This window comes from Cryptotermes secundus, unplaced genomic scaffold (assembly GCF_002891405.2).
Source record: "Cryptotermes secundus unplaced genomic scaffold, Csec_1.0 scaffold1269, whole genome shotgun sequence".
NCBI lineage: Eukaryota > Metazoa > Arthropoda > Insecta > Blattodea > Kalotermitidae > Cryptotermes > Cryptotermes secundus.
The window spans coordinates 692,326-706,596 of NW_019720738.1; the positions used below are offsets into that span (position 1 = coordinate 692,326).

General features: G+C 41.2%; 1 protein-coding gene across 1 annotated transcript; it reads right to left on the minus strand.

Moving 5' to 3' along the window:
- Positions 1-224: 224 nt before the first annotated feature.
- On the minus strand, positions 225-13,931 carry LOC111873282 (cactin). Its single transcript, XM_023867869.2, has 12 exons — positions 13,776-13,931; positions 13,360-13,569; positions 11,805-12,204; positions 10,382-10,556; positions 8,446-8,579; positions 7,168-7,285; positions 6,171-6,347; positions 5,016-5,223; positions 2,961-3,162; positions 2,711-2,865; positions 2,061-2,205; positions 225-1,429 (listed from the first exon to the last, which is right to left on the minus strand). Exons 1-12 carry the CDS (start codon positions 13,793-13,795, stop codon positions 1,241-1,243), a joined length of 2,133 nt encoding a protein of 710 aa, XP_023723637.1. The 5' UTR covers positions 13,796-13,931; the 3' UTR covers positions 225-1,240.
- Between the last annotated feature and the right edge of the window lie 340 nt (positions 13,932-14,271).

Consider the following 14,271-nt stretch of genomic DNA (forward strand, 5'->3'; position numbering starts at 1 on the left):
AAAATGCTGATTTCAAACACAACAAATAACGTTCACAAGACGGCACTACGCGCCAATCTGAGAATCCTCACAGCAACACACAAACCAGCTGTTGTCGATAGTAACGCCGACTGATAGGAAATTTCTTCTTACCACTTTTAAACGAGCGGCTTTGCTAATGTGCAAAGCAGTCTGCAATGTTAAAATTCTCAAGGAAAATGCGGGAAATTCAGTTCAAACTCTGCTTTGCAGATATGCAAAGCTACGCAGTGAAGGGTTATATAAACACATGGACAACTTTATTTTTATTGGTTTTGGAGCTGCAATGCATAGAAGAATTCAGTCTTTACAAGACAACGATGAGAAGGTAGCGATACTGGATTTCATTACATATAGAGCTATTTTGATTTACATAACTTTTGTACTTCACAGAGAACCAATGTACATTCTTATACTTATATGAACAAGAGGGTGAGAAGCCCGTACACAGATCATTGTAAGAAAATCTAATATACATAAGCACATATACTAAATAACCTAACAATAGCAAGTTCAATAACAATAAACTCACAAGCTTTGTCTTATAATAATTAAAAAACTGTTCCAGATTACTCCAAATAAACAACATGTTGGGTGACATACAGATTAACGAGCATAAGCTCCACAAGAGGATAGTAAGGTCAAGACCACACGACCTAACTCATGTGAGATCCCCATACATAGGTGCCCCACACTATACTCGCTTCTACCACCAGAAAATCACGTCAACACATAGCGGTCACAAAGTTTTGAACAGATTTATCACAAAATATTTCATTTCCATTTCTGTACAATTTTAATTTTTATGTTTTAATCTTCAGTCTTTAATTTTTAAATTTTATTATCTAAGAACTTTAAATTTTAACTGAAAGATTCAATTTATGCATTTAAAACTCACAAGAGCACACTAAGGATTATTACTGAATTAGATGCAAATAGTAGAGATGCAGTTCGATGACTGAGACTGGTGTCATTGTATGCCAGATGATGACCCAGTATAAGGGTCAAAACGTGCAGTGTCAATAAAAACAAATGTTGACACGAGAGTGTCTACTTTGTTTTTTAAAAACAGAATATTGTGTAGACTGCATACTTTTATATGCATTTATATACCATATGAATGGTTTCTCTGACGAATGATATTAAAAGTCAATGAAGATGCAGACGGTATGTAAAGGTGAAGGACTGGCTCTACACCTTGCTATATATATCCAGTAAGAGACTACCGTCGGTAGCGGTATCTCTTAAAGTGAAACCATAGCTGGAAGATGTTATTATGGAACTGACAGCGAAACCCTCGTTTGTAGGAGTACTCCCACTCACGGTTCACTATCTTAAAAGCTATGTCTTCATAAGGTGGGCCAGCGTGAAAACGCAGATTCGCGAAATCCTTGTTGTCAGGGCATGGTGTCTGTGGACATAAGGGAGAAACAGAAGTCAAGTGTTAGTTAGCTCTGTTCACAAGTTACACAATGACTGCACTTCTCAGATGTCCAAATGTTCCAATATTCCTGCAAATGTGGTGCTGGCCCTTGCATAATGTGGACTCAAGTTTCGGGGGGATTTAACTTGATGGTTGTTTCAACCAAGTATTCTTTTTTCGATCTGTTTACAAGACTTTCTCTTAAACTGATATTGAAGGAAAATTCCTGCATACTGTATCTCTGGAAGATTGACACTTCTTTCATTAAACTGTTGTTGCTAAATGGGTAGGGCAGATAAAGTGACCCTGGGGCACTGTTCACCCTGCCAATTCTCATTCTACCATATGCTCCTTTTTCTTACTCATGACATGGGGATGGTACACTGGGCTAATTTAGAGGCTAAGTAACATGGGATTAAGTTGCAACCCCAACTAAAAATATACAAGAATGGCCTTTCCTTGAAAAATAAAATGGATTTCATTTATTGATACACAACAAACACCACACACCACCACAATTGCAGGCCCTTGTTCTTATTTGAAAGCAGCGGGAGGCAGGGTGTAAAATGGTAGTCATCACTTTTGGAGATAGGCCAATTTAAACATTGCAGTAACTTACCAGGAAGTACTCGGGAGTTGTGTTCTTATCAATTAGATCTGGATAGAATATGTTGAATTTGTAACCCTGGACGATCTTTGGGGGAGGGTTGTCCATATCGTAGTGGGTCTGATTGTACTTGTTCCATTCAAAACCAGTGTGTACCCTGAAAGAGACACAGAATGAGTTTGAGGCCAGGGGCAATGGATGGAGAGCTAGCTTCAACCTGAAGGGAGGCATAGTCCTGGGACCAGTGGGTGCATTTGACCTTATGTCATTGTTTCTCTACAAACTGCTGTATGTCAACATATTTATTTGCACAGAACATTTAGTTGCCAACATTCAGTGCAAGGAATGTAGCATTTCTTCAGTGTTTTCACTCTGGACTCTAGTCTTCCATGGCATGACACCACGCAGGGTGGCAGATGGCTACAGTGGTGGAATGTACTGCCCGCATCTTAGGGCAAGTGGACTTCAACCACAAAGACAGAGGTAGTACCTTCCTCTGAAACTTCGATGTGTGCCTACCAAACTACATGGCATCCCATCTGAGAACATCGAATCAGTAAACACACATGTTTAAACATGCCAGCAATAATTCAGTATTCCAGACTATTGTTGGTACTGGCCAATGTGCAAGAGATAGGGAACCTCTGCCATAAACAACTTACCGATTGAAGTATCGAGGCTTACGAGGCCGGTATTTGTCCGACCACAGATACACTTGGCTGTCAAGTGCCGTTTCCACAGAGAATTCGGCCTCATCTGCGGTCATCCCTTTCCTGGCCTCTCTCTGTAGAGCTTGTTCTTCTGCAGCCATCACACTCTGGTAAACAAAAACGAGACGATCAGAACATTCTACCCAGTGTCATGCATCAAAAACAGTACCTGCTGCAACTTGACATGTCGGCCTGTGCTTACCTCAACACGACTACCGGTGCCCAGGACCTGCATCCTGGCAAACATCAGCCTCTGCAGGTCATCCTCCTCATTCATCACTAGCGTACCTGGATCCAGCTGTGACTGGCTCAGGTACTGTGGACTGTAGCCCCCGGACTCATAATCCGCAAAGCTCTCAGATAACATGGCATCTGCCATTAAATTGCCCTCTGCGACTTCATCCCTAGAAATTTGCACAATCATAAGATACATGCCTCAACGGCTATAGCTCTCATTGAATACTGAGTACTGAACCGTGCAACGGTTCTTCTTCATTAAGTTCCTTGGAGTCCCCCACCCCGAAACGCCAGGATGCGAGCCGTTCCTTTCTTTCCAGTTAACGTCTTTGACTGACGTCAGGTCAGCTGACCTTGTCTCCCCCTCCTGGACTTAGACAGAGGTTTCTTGCTTAGCTCGAGTGAAGCTAATCTTTCTCTCTTCCTGTTGACCTTCACCTGGAAACATCGCTGCGTTTAAATTTGGTTTCGGCAAGTTGAATTGACTGTGTTTGAAATTTGGTTTCGGCCCACAGCACTGATCGAAGGGGGAAGAGCGCCCTCATGATATGGTCAAGGGTGGATCAGTCATGAGGTAAATCTTTGAGTTGTATATCCAAGAATACAAGTAAGTGACTTACTAAGGTAATGTACGCTGTAAGGTGCATTCTGGTTTGATTATAGGCGCCGTGCGGCGTAGAGTAATTTTGGTTTTGTCAAAGGTTGTGATAAACAGCAGATCACCCTTCAGGCATGTTCAGCTGTATATGTAAGCTGTCTATATTTCCTTGTGTTATCAAGGCTTGATCAAGTACATGCTTGTACTGGAGAACTATAAATACGCCATGAGGCGTGGCTGACTTCAGTTTCTGTGCTGTTGGGCACAGCGTAGTCTGTATCAATCATTTATCACATGTTCTAACCAGTCACTGCCCTTCAGGCAGAGTTCATTGTATACATATGTTATCAATATATATTTATTTATATGTTTGAGAACGCCAGTTGTGTATATGCATACTTGTGCCATATGTTCCATACCAGCTTCTGCCTAGCAGATCTGTCCAGCCTGGCCCATCGTACCGACTGTGGTTTTCCTCCCCCGAAATCCCTTACACAATCCTAGGGAGGCATAGTGCATCACGCTACAAGCAAGTCGTTTCCTATGAGCCTGTCCCTTACCCATATAGAGTAAGGATTCACGGGTCAAAGTGGGTAGAAGAACGGGATTCTTTACCCAAAGGGTCGAGTGACACAGCTCAAAGTGGTAGCAGAGAGTGGTTCTCGACCCACATGGGGGAGGGACACGGCTCAGTATATACAATCTTTCACGGCCATAATGAGATTTTTAAGTCCATGTTGCTGTGTCTCTCACATTATGCCACACTTGCCTGTCATCTGGAATTACAATATTTCCCACAAAGCAGAAAATTATACCACTTCTTGGCTACATTTTTAACTACAGAATGAAGTATTTGTTAGTTAGTTAGTTAATTAGGGAGATGTATCTTAGGAAATTGGGCTGTGAGGATGCGAGGTGGATGGAACTGGCTCAGGATCGTGTCCAATGGTGGGCTCTGGTATTATCGGTGTTGAACTTTCGGGTTCTGCTACCAGATAGTTAATTAATTAGTAAGATGTATCATGGCTGCGCCATAGCTCAAACAGTCAGTCACTGGCTTCCCACGGCGGTGGCCCGGGTTCGATCCCAGGTCTGGTCAAGTGGGATTTGTGGTGGACAAAGTTTTGCTGGGGCAGGTTTTCTCCAAGTACTTCGGTTTCCCATGCCAATTTTCATTCCACCAATTGCTCCACAATCACCCTCACCTATCATCTGGGGCTGGTACAATAGGCCAGAAGTGGCCACAGTACAAGAATTTGGTCCCACCCCCACTAGCAATAAAATAAAAATGGATCTTAGGGAAATGGGCTGTGAGGATGGGAGGTGGTTGGAACTGCCTCAGGATCATGTCCAGTGGCAGGCTTTGTTATATGTTTGGTGTTGAACCTCTGGGTTCTGCTATTGGAGAGCCGGTTAGCTTACCCTCTCTCCTCCTTCTCACTGCCTGAAGATTCACTGCTCACTGCCTCGCTGATAGTGTCTCGCTCTATCTTAACTGTTGTCTCTACCCCATTGCCTGTCTCTTCCTCACTGCCAGTTGCTGCCACCCCTTGCTGGGCCTTCAGCATCTCGAGCTTATGACGCAAGTTGTCTTGATGCCTGTCTCGAAGGCGTGCCCTCGCCATGTGAGCTGCAAGATACACAGTTCCTTACAGACAACCAGACAAGCAGTAGACAATCCTGTTTGGGTTTATAGTACACAGCTGTGCTGAAAGCACTTGAAATTAAGTTTCAACACAATCCGCACAGTGGATATGATCGTAGATCAGTTGAATCCACCACCAATCCTCACAACTTCCTATTGCTAATATAGTGTCTACTGCTGGCAAATACTCAAATTCTGTAAATTGGTATGGATTTATAAGATAACATGGCGTCACATCCCAGAAGAGAGAAATCTCCACATTCACCACGTGAACCCCAAATCTCCCATAAAATTATACACTGAAACACTGGCAACGATCTACCAAAACAGGATGTCACGTGTCAGAAGACACTAATCTCCATAGTCCGTGATGTGAGAAGAACCTGTTAACAGCATTTCGTTTTTAGTTTCACTCCTTGACACAGTGCTATAAGCACACAAGTTGACAGCAGTCACTTGCGTCAAAACCTAGAAGACCACAAATGCCAAAGAGGTATAACGCACAATTTTCTTATTAATAACATTTAAATATTCAGTTCCCATTTCACAGTAAGCATATAGAACACACATCATAAAGACTAACAGTTAAAGCTGTTTATTTTGAGCATCATAAAAACACTCTTTGGGCAAAATGCAGTCGCCTTTCACGGTAAAGTAAGTGGTATATGTAATTACAATTGTGCCTTGAAGGGTTTAAAAGATTCTTATTTTACATCAATTATAAATTCCCTCTATGTGGCGTTACATTGCAGAAATACAAAAAAAAAAAAATGAGTTTGCCACTCAAACGAGGCTGCAGAACATGTTGAACAAAGCCAACTTCTCAAACTTCAGAGGGGGAAGCGCAGAAACACTACTTGCAACACCAACGTAAAGCCTTGGCACAGTACACACACTACTATAAATCTAGCATGATTTTAATCGGGACCAACCTTTCAGCTGAGACAGCAGAGACTCCCAGTACCCAATGTCGACACCTTCAGGTTTCCCACTGATCTTCATCTCGATCTGCAGCTGCAGTGCCTCCAACTGAGCAGCAGTTTTGCCTTTGAAGACTGACGCAACTTCCTTGGCAACAGACTGATGAATCCCTTCACGTCTGCCAACCGCTGCAAACAAAGATATTGTCTCAATTCACGTATTTAATTTCATGCTGCACCTCAGTTCATGAAGACTGATGACTGCAAACTTTAACTGTCACAATTCCTTACATTTTGGAGTTCAACTGTGACCAATTCTTAGGTTCAATCTCTTTAATGCAGTGGAATGATGTTCATGAATCGTGGGTACGTAAGGATTAGCCTATATCAATGTACTATCACAGCATTTGTCTGAAGAGACTGAGAAAAGCCACAAATCCTCAATCATAGCAAATAAGACCTAAAAGTTTGTGACAATTATACATTAACACAAATATTATGTTTCTGCGCATTATCCACTGTCCTGCTTTTATTTAAAAAAAACAATGTTTTGGAGACTAGATTCTGTCTGTCTTCAGGTAAAATTTACTCAGTTGGGCCCAACTGACAGGGCCAGTACCCATCTCCAGACAGAATCCAGTCTCCAAAATGCTGTGTTTTTAAATAAAGACAGGACAGTGTTTTAGGTAAAAACAGGACGATGGATAATGTCCAGAAACATACAATTTGTCTCAATCAGAGCAAGTAACATGGCATCTGAATCAGCCATGTCCTAAATACACTAAACTAAATGGAAAGGTGGAGGCGAAAGGAAACTGATATAGAAGACTGGGCATCAATCATAAAGGAGGGAAAGGTTCTTAGAGGACCACAGAGAAAGGAGGGAGAGAGGGAGGGAGGGAGGGAGGGAGGGAGGAAGGGAATGCTGAGGGAAATATTATTATAAATATTTGAACATAACTGCAAACACAGACCAATGTTCCATAAGAAAAATGATTGAGTGCAGTACCTGCTTCATACGCGCTCTGTTTTTCTAGTTTGCGCAGTTTATGCAATTCATCTTCCACAATAACAGTGATATCATTCCAGTAGTCCAGGTTCTTGCCCCGTTCCAGCTCTTTGTACACCTGTACAACAAGAGATATTGGTATACATGACTATTATTTTGAACACTGTCAGTCATCTTGGAATTTTGGACACGGCTTGGAAGCGGGATCCATTTCTGTTGTCCAAACTCTGACATAAGTTCTGTACTCAGCTGGGACCATTAGGAGTAACTCTAGCCACTGAACTAGATCCCATTAAACACTGAAACTCACCTCAGCCAAACTGAATGCGTGATTATTGGGTTATTTATGGATACTGTCTTGAATGCTAAGGTTGTGCAGCACATCAAAAGTTGTGAAGATATTTATGAATGGACAGTTAACAGGCAAGTTCAGTGATGATGACGGCTAGATCTTATTTCAAGGCGCTTTTCAGATCTCTCTCACAAGAAACCTTTCTAAATTCCCTTCTAACGATTACAGACGTGGGCATGTTCTGGTCAGCTACTGCAGAATTACAGTAGATGTGAGGATTATATTGAAATGGATTTTAAGGGCATGACATTGGGTGAAAGGATGTGAAAAGGAGAAAGACCAAAGGTGTGCTCTCCTGAAAACGGCAATGAACCTTCTGATTGCATAACACACACAGAATTTGTTGTCTAGCTGAGTGATTATTAGTGTTCAAAAAAAAAAACCATGGTATACTGCGTTACTTAAAAATAATTACATGATGATGAGGATGAGGCTGACAACAATGAAGTACACAACATTAAAGCAAGTCAGCTCAAGCAGTAATGCTCAAGGCATGTATCTGCGAGGTGCCCAGTTTAAATCTTGGCCATCAAACTATCTTGAGGTTTTTCTTGGTTTTTCTCAGTTCGACCTGGTGTCAGAACAATGCCTTCAAATTAGACCATGACTGCCTCAATCCATATGTTTCTGAATTAATTATTTACTATCATTGTAATATTCAATGCTATATAGTTTTAGGTATTGACAGCATTATTAAATAAACTTCAAACAAATAAATAAAATAATAACAACAAGAAATGAAAATTAATGTCATATGGCTGAGTGATGGCTAGAGAATATGTGAGACAATTAAATGAACTAATGAGCCCAACTGATTTATTTTAAAGGGACTGCATGCCACTGGATGTAAGAGACCTGTAGATGCGCATCGCTGATTGAGAAGACAAATTCTCCAACACAGCCTGAACATTATGACTAATCCTTACCTTTATGTCCTCAATCAAGTCCTCCAAATCCTTGATGGTCAGGCCATTAAGGTACGTATATGGTTCGTGCATTTCCACGGCATCCACTTCACCCTCTGCACTGATGTACTTAGCCAGCAGATCAATTGGCTTAGCTACACAGACGGGAAAATATTTATGTATATCAACGACTATGATGAACATTTTACAAAACCAAAGACCAAAGAACAGAGAAGACAATGAAACAAAGATAAAAGAGAGAAAAAAATTAATATTGTAATAATTTTTAAACGTCTATCTCAATAAGTTAATCATGAATTATTTCGACCACCAGCTTAACATAAGTACATAACAGTGCAGGCAGGAGGGAACTGAAAATCCGATTTCATATGGCAGTGCCACAGCAAGTAATAACCCATAAAACATAACAGCGCTACCTAAACAGCAGACTGATCCACAATGAAACTACTGCTGTATGCACTTCAATATGTAACGTTTTCAGAGGCAGGCAGGGTGAGAGATAAGACTTCAGAAGTACAGTGTGTGCATCCACTGGGTGCATCCAGTATAAGGAGTTACAAATTGACATCCTAACATCCATGTTACACTAGTTCTTGCAATAAGATCAGATATTTCACATATTTATTCTCATAAGCTCAGAAAAGTACCTAATCTCATACACTAAATTACATTTTAATGAAATATGTATTTATACTGTCATGTATTTAGGGGTGAGTGTGACTACAGACAGGGTATAAACTGGATATTGGATTCATTGACTATTTGTACACGCCACTCTGAACTACACTTTACAGCTCACTGCCGGCCTGGGATCCTCGCCATATACAGCCTTGGGGCGGACCCAACAGAAAACACTGCCTACAACAACCCCTCAATTGCTGCCAAGGGCAGTTGCCCAGCAACAGCTAGGATATTGTTGATGTATTTACTAGCCCTTGCCAAGCAATGAATGTTCCTTCACGCAATCACTGCACAGCAATGGTACTAGACATTACAATATACATACAGAGAGGAAGAAGTTTTGTCTAATTATTAGATTCAAAGAAACTTCAGTAATCTTATCATCTGCTCAGACAACCAGTGCTGGCTGTTCAGTAACCTTTGTGTGTGTGTGTGTGTGCATGCGAGCGTGCTGTTTGCAGAATATACGAGTATAAGTTCAGAAAAGTATGATTTTCAATTAACTATCCTGAAAAATGTAAAAACTTATGAAAGGAGTACCAGACATGAAACATGCATTTCATTCTTCTCAAAACATTTTTTGCCCTATTTAATATTCAATTAATTATGCTGAGATATGCACAGACATGCACAAAGGTGTTACTTCTGTCTGCTTTTAAACGAAACTGGAATGCGATAAGAAATTTTAGTCAAACACTCCAGTATAAACAGGCACATGATAGTGTAGTTTGTTGAGGCACTAGGCTATAAGCCGGAAGATGTCGGGTCCAATTCCCGATGAGGTCACTGGATTTTTCAATTGAGCTAATCCTACCAGCCACACTGGCCTCGGGGTCGATTCAGTTTCTAACAGAAATGAGTACGAGGAATCTTCCTGGGGGTAAAGAGTGGCCAGCATATAAGGCTGACAACTTCACCACCATCTGTGAGCTGAGTGTCTAGAAAATGTGGGAGTCTTGCCATCTCACACCCTTATGGGTTTCCATGGCCTGTTACGGGAATAGCTTTACCTTTACCCCAGCATAAATTTTATACAAGACATTTCAGCCATTATACTCTATAATGACAATGAAGTGATACCTCATGGTTTTTATTACTTATTTACTCATTATGAAATTTAACCAAGTCCATTCACTCATTTTTAAATTGTTCTGCGTGTACAGAAGCCTACAGTAATTTTAATGGGTGCTACACGGAGTTTCAAACATAGCTAAAAATGGAAATTACATAAAGAACAGAGAAATATTTTTCACACCTCGTCCATCCTGGATGCGGATGCAGGAGCGCAATCTGGCCTGCTCCAAATGGAACTGGTCCTCCTGTCGCTCCCACTCCTGGAACTGGGCTGCCTCTTTGCTGCGTTGCATCAGCGACATCTCTTCCTCACGTTGTTGCCGCTCCAGTTCACGCTCCTGCCTGCGTTTCTTCACCTGCACACAACACAGTCCACGGTACATTAGCACAAACAGTAACATGGCAGCAGACGCTGTGTAGCCTGTCATCTATAGTGTGACTTTTCAGTGAGAATCCAATGTTAGGAACATTAATAACATCATGCATCAGAGGTCTAGGGCCACTCTGATGAGACATTCCTAACACTGGGGTTCCCATTTAAAAACTCTCCCTATATTATGGTTTTCCTCATTTCTTCCAGGCTTCCTCTCAAGTGCTCTTAGCTCTGACACAATGACACTGAAAGAACAAAGCAACCCAAGTAATACCAAGCTGACCTCATTTCACAGAAGAGGCTCCGCTGTAGGGAATTAGTTAAGTTCCATACTTCATAGGAAACATAGGTCAAGAATTTATGTGGGTCTGTCAGGCTTACTTTACACTAAAGCTGTTCGTTGGTTCTTGGGTTGACAATTTTATTTCAACTGTAGGGCTTATATAGAGTGAAATGGAACAGGGAGGTGGGAACTTGAAAGAAGGTACTCAACAACGTCTCTTATGCTAATATCCAAGTCTGGAGAGGCATATTTAAACTGTGTGCCTCTTGAATACAAGTCTTGATGCGAGGATTGTTGAGGATAAAACAGTATACATAATACATTAAGAGCATGGACTGTAAAAGGCAAAGTTGTCCCTGAAACTAACTGATCAAGCACTATGTCATGAAGGTGTGGAGTGCGGAGTGGATCTATAGATTCATGTTTTTGACCTAGGCACTAATTCAAGGTGATAAGCTTAACGCTCTGGCTGCTTTATCCCCATGGAAAGGGCCCCAGTACCCATTGGATAGGAGGCTGGATGCACCCCAAACCTGTCTGGATGACGTGGAGAAGAGAAAAATATTTCCCCTGTTGGGTCTCAAACTCCGACCCCTCGACTGTCCAGCCGGTAGCCAGTCACTATACAGGCTGCACTATCCCTGCTCCTGCATGGTATATAGAAATACCAAATAACATCTCAGCTCACAATCTGAATAAGCCATAGAATAACTAGGCAGTGTCTCTGTCCAGTGATGGGGAAGCAATATAGAATGCACATGTGAAATCTGAGTGTGAGGAACACAACCTTCTGAGATGTGATGACATGTAGCCTGACAGGTGGTTAGCAATATTTCACAGAAACCCACTTCCTCAAACTTCACGGCACAAGAGTGACTCATACACTGTGAAGACAGATGCGGCGCCAGTCTACATCACATCACTTCCTGCAATCTACACAGCACTCACCTTCTCCAGTTCCCTGCGGTTCTCCTCTTGCTTCTGGCGATTGCGAACTTCCAGTTCTTCTCTGCTCACTCCTGTCAGACCTTCCTTTTCCAGCTTCTTGGACCACACAAAAGTGGATAACAAGTTACCATCTCCAAAAGGATTGTCCGTGTTCGTATAGTGAAGGTAGTCATTATCCCAGCCCATACGTTCTTTTCTTTTGCGTTCCTTGGCCTCTTTCTTTAGCAGTCTCCTCAACCGTTTTTCTTCTGGTGTTTCCGTAGCCTTCAGTAATTCCTTCTGCCTTCTACGTTCTTCTGCGTGACGGATTCTCTCTTCCTTCAATTTCTGCAGCAACTTCACAGAATCATCTGATGAGTCCGTATCTGAGGAACTTGAGTCACTGTCATCTGTTGGAGACCTGAAGTGGTAATCAACAATTTCATGACACTGAACTAACTACATGCTGCAAAATGTCTTGGCTCCTAGTTCACTTAGCACTGGATACACTTACAAAAGAAATGAGGTTTTGATTGTGAATGATCACATGCAATGAGCAAGGCAGAAACATGTTGTAGTTTATTTTAAAACACTATCCAGAATTTTTTTTTTTTGGAAAGTCAAGTAACTCCATTAAACAAACTCAGAGAGGACACCTTGGCAAGTCAAGTAACTCCATTAAACAAACTCAGACAGGACACCTTGGCAAGTCAAGTAACTCCATTAAACAAGACAGGACACCTTGGCAAGTCAAGTATCTCCATTAAACAAACTCAGACAGGACACCTTGGCAAGTCAAGTAACTTCATTAAACCAGACAGGACACCTTGGCAAGTCAAGTATCTCCATTAAACAAACTCAGACAGGACACCTTGGCAAGTCAAGTAACTTCATTAAATCAGACAGGACACCTTGGCAAGTCAAGTAACTCCATTAAACAAACTCAGACAGGACACCTTGGCAAGTCAAGTAACTCCATTACCAAACTCAGACAGGACACCGTGGCAAGTTAAGTAACTCCATTAAACAACTCAGACAGGACACCTTGGCAAGTCAAGTAACTCCATTAAACAACACAGACAGGACACCTTGGCAAGTCAAGTAACTCCAATAAACAACTCAGATATGACACATATCAGCGAACATAATTACTTAACATTAGTATGTCTTTTCATGTCTGGGAAGTATCTGTTCCAATCCCAGCTGCCAATTTTTGTTGTCCCATGTTCTACATTATTTTCACTAGCCCTTTATGAGCCAAATCCTGGCATAGGAACCTTGAATATGTCACAACTAATGACTCCTCAATTCTTCCATACTGAACTAATTACTTAACATCCAGCAAAAGGTTCCAGTGAACAGAGAGACAAGCTTTTGGTTCCATGAAACCGAGCTAACGTATTGACAGCTGAGTGACTGTCAGTTTCTCCATGAGGACCCTCCTTCATTCAATAAATGTCAGAAGACATCATGTGATCAAAATGTGGTAACTAGCATGTGCCAGGCAGACCACTGTACTCTCATATTCATATTACATATATATTTCATTTCAAAGATTAATGGTTAAGTGTATTACCTTCTTCTCTGCTTATGCTTCTTAGCCTTTTTGTGTGACTTCTCCCTTGGTGGAGATTTTCTATCTCTGTCCCTCCTACCCGATCTGTTATTACTACCAGACCAGGTGGGGGAAATATGATGGCGTTTTTTGTTTTCACTTTTACATTTTTCTGATGATGTGCTTCGATCCCTGCCATGACAACTGCTACCTCCTTTCCTCGACGGGCTCCTAAGAACAAAAATATTCGTACCGTGCCATACAGCATAAGTTTCTTGATATATTCACAAAATTATAACAATATCTACATATCAAATTTAATACATAACCAAAGAATCACACAAGTCGTCTACAGTATCCATTTGATTAAACTCCTACGTTTCCAAAACATTAACTATAATTCTAACGTCAGATAACAACACAGTTATCTTACTTACCGTCTTCTATAATGATCCATATATTTAAAAAACTTACACAAACGGTGAAATTATAAATATTTCCAACTCATCAAATATACCAACACAAATGAGAGTTAGAACCGCTAAAATTCCTACCATGTCTACTATGTACTAAACACTCTAACGGATCTTACATACGATTACAAAACTTTAAGCTTGTTTTGTATTGGTATCCATGGTAGATGGCCGGTTTTAGTAATGCGAAACGTGCTGCTACTGACGGATGTATGGCGAACTTCATTGCGGAGAACACTATAGATGGCAGGGGAATTCAGAATATGACACCGAGATTTGCTATCTTATGTACATAACGCAGAGTACCTATTTTGAAAACGCAATATATATGCAGATATACACTGTTGCACCATTAAACATTCTCTAGGCATGAAACTGCGGAAAGGCATAATCGTAAATTACACACACGCCCGAGAAATTCTTAAATTAAAATTATGTATTTTAATGAGTTCCATACGTT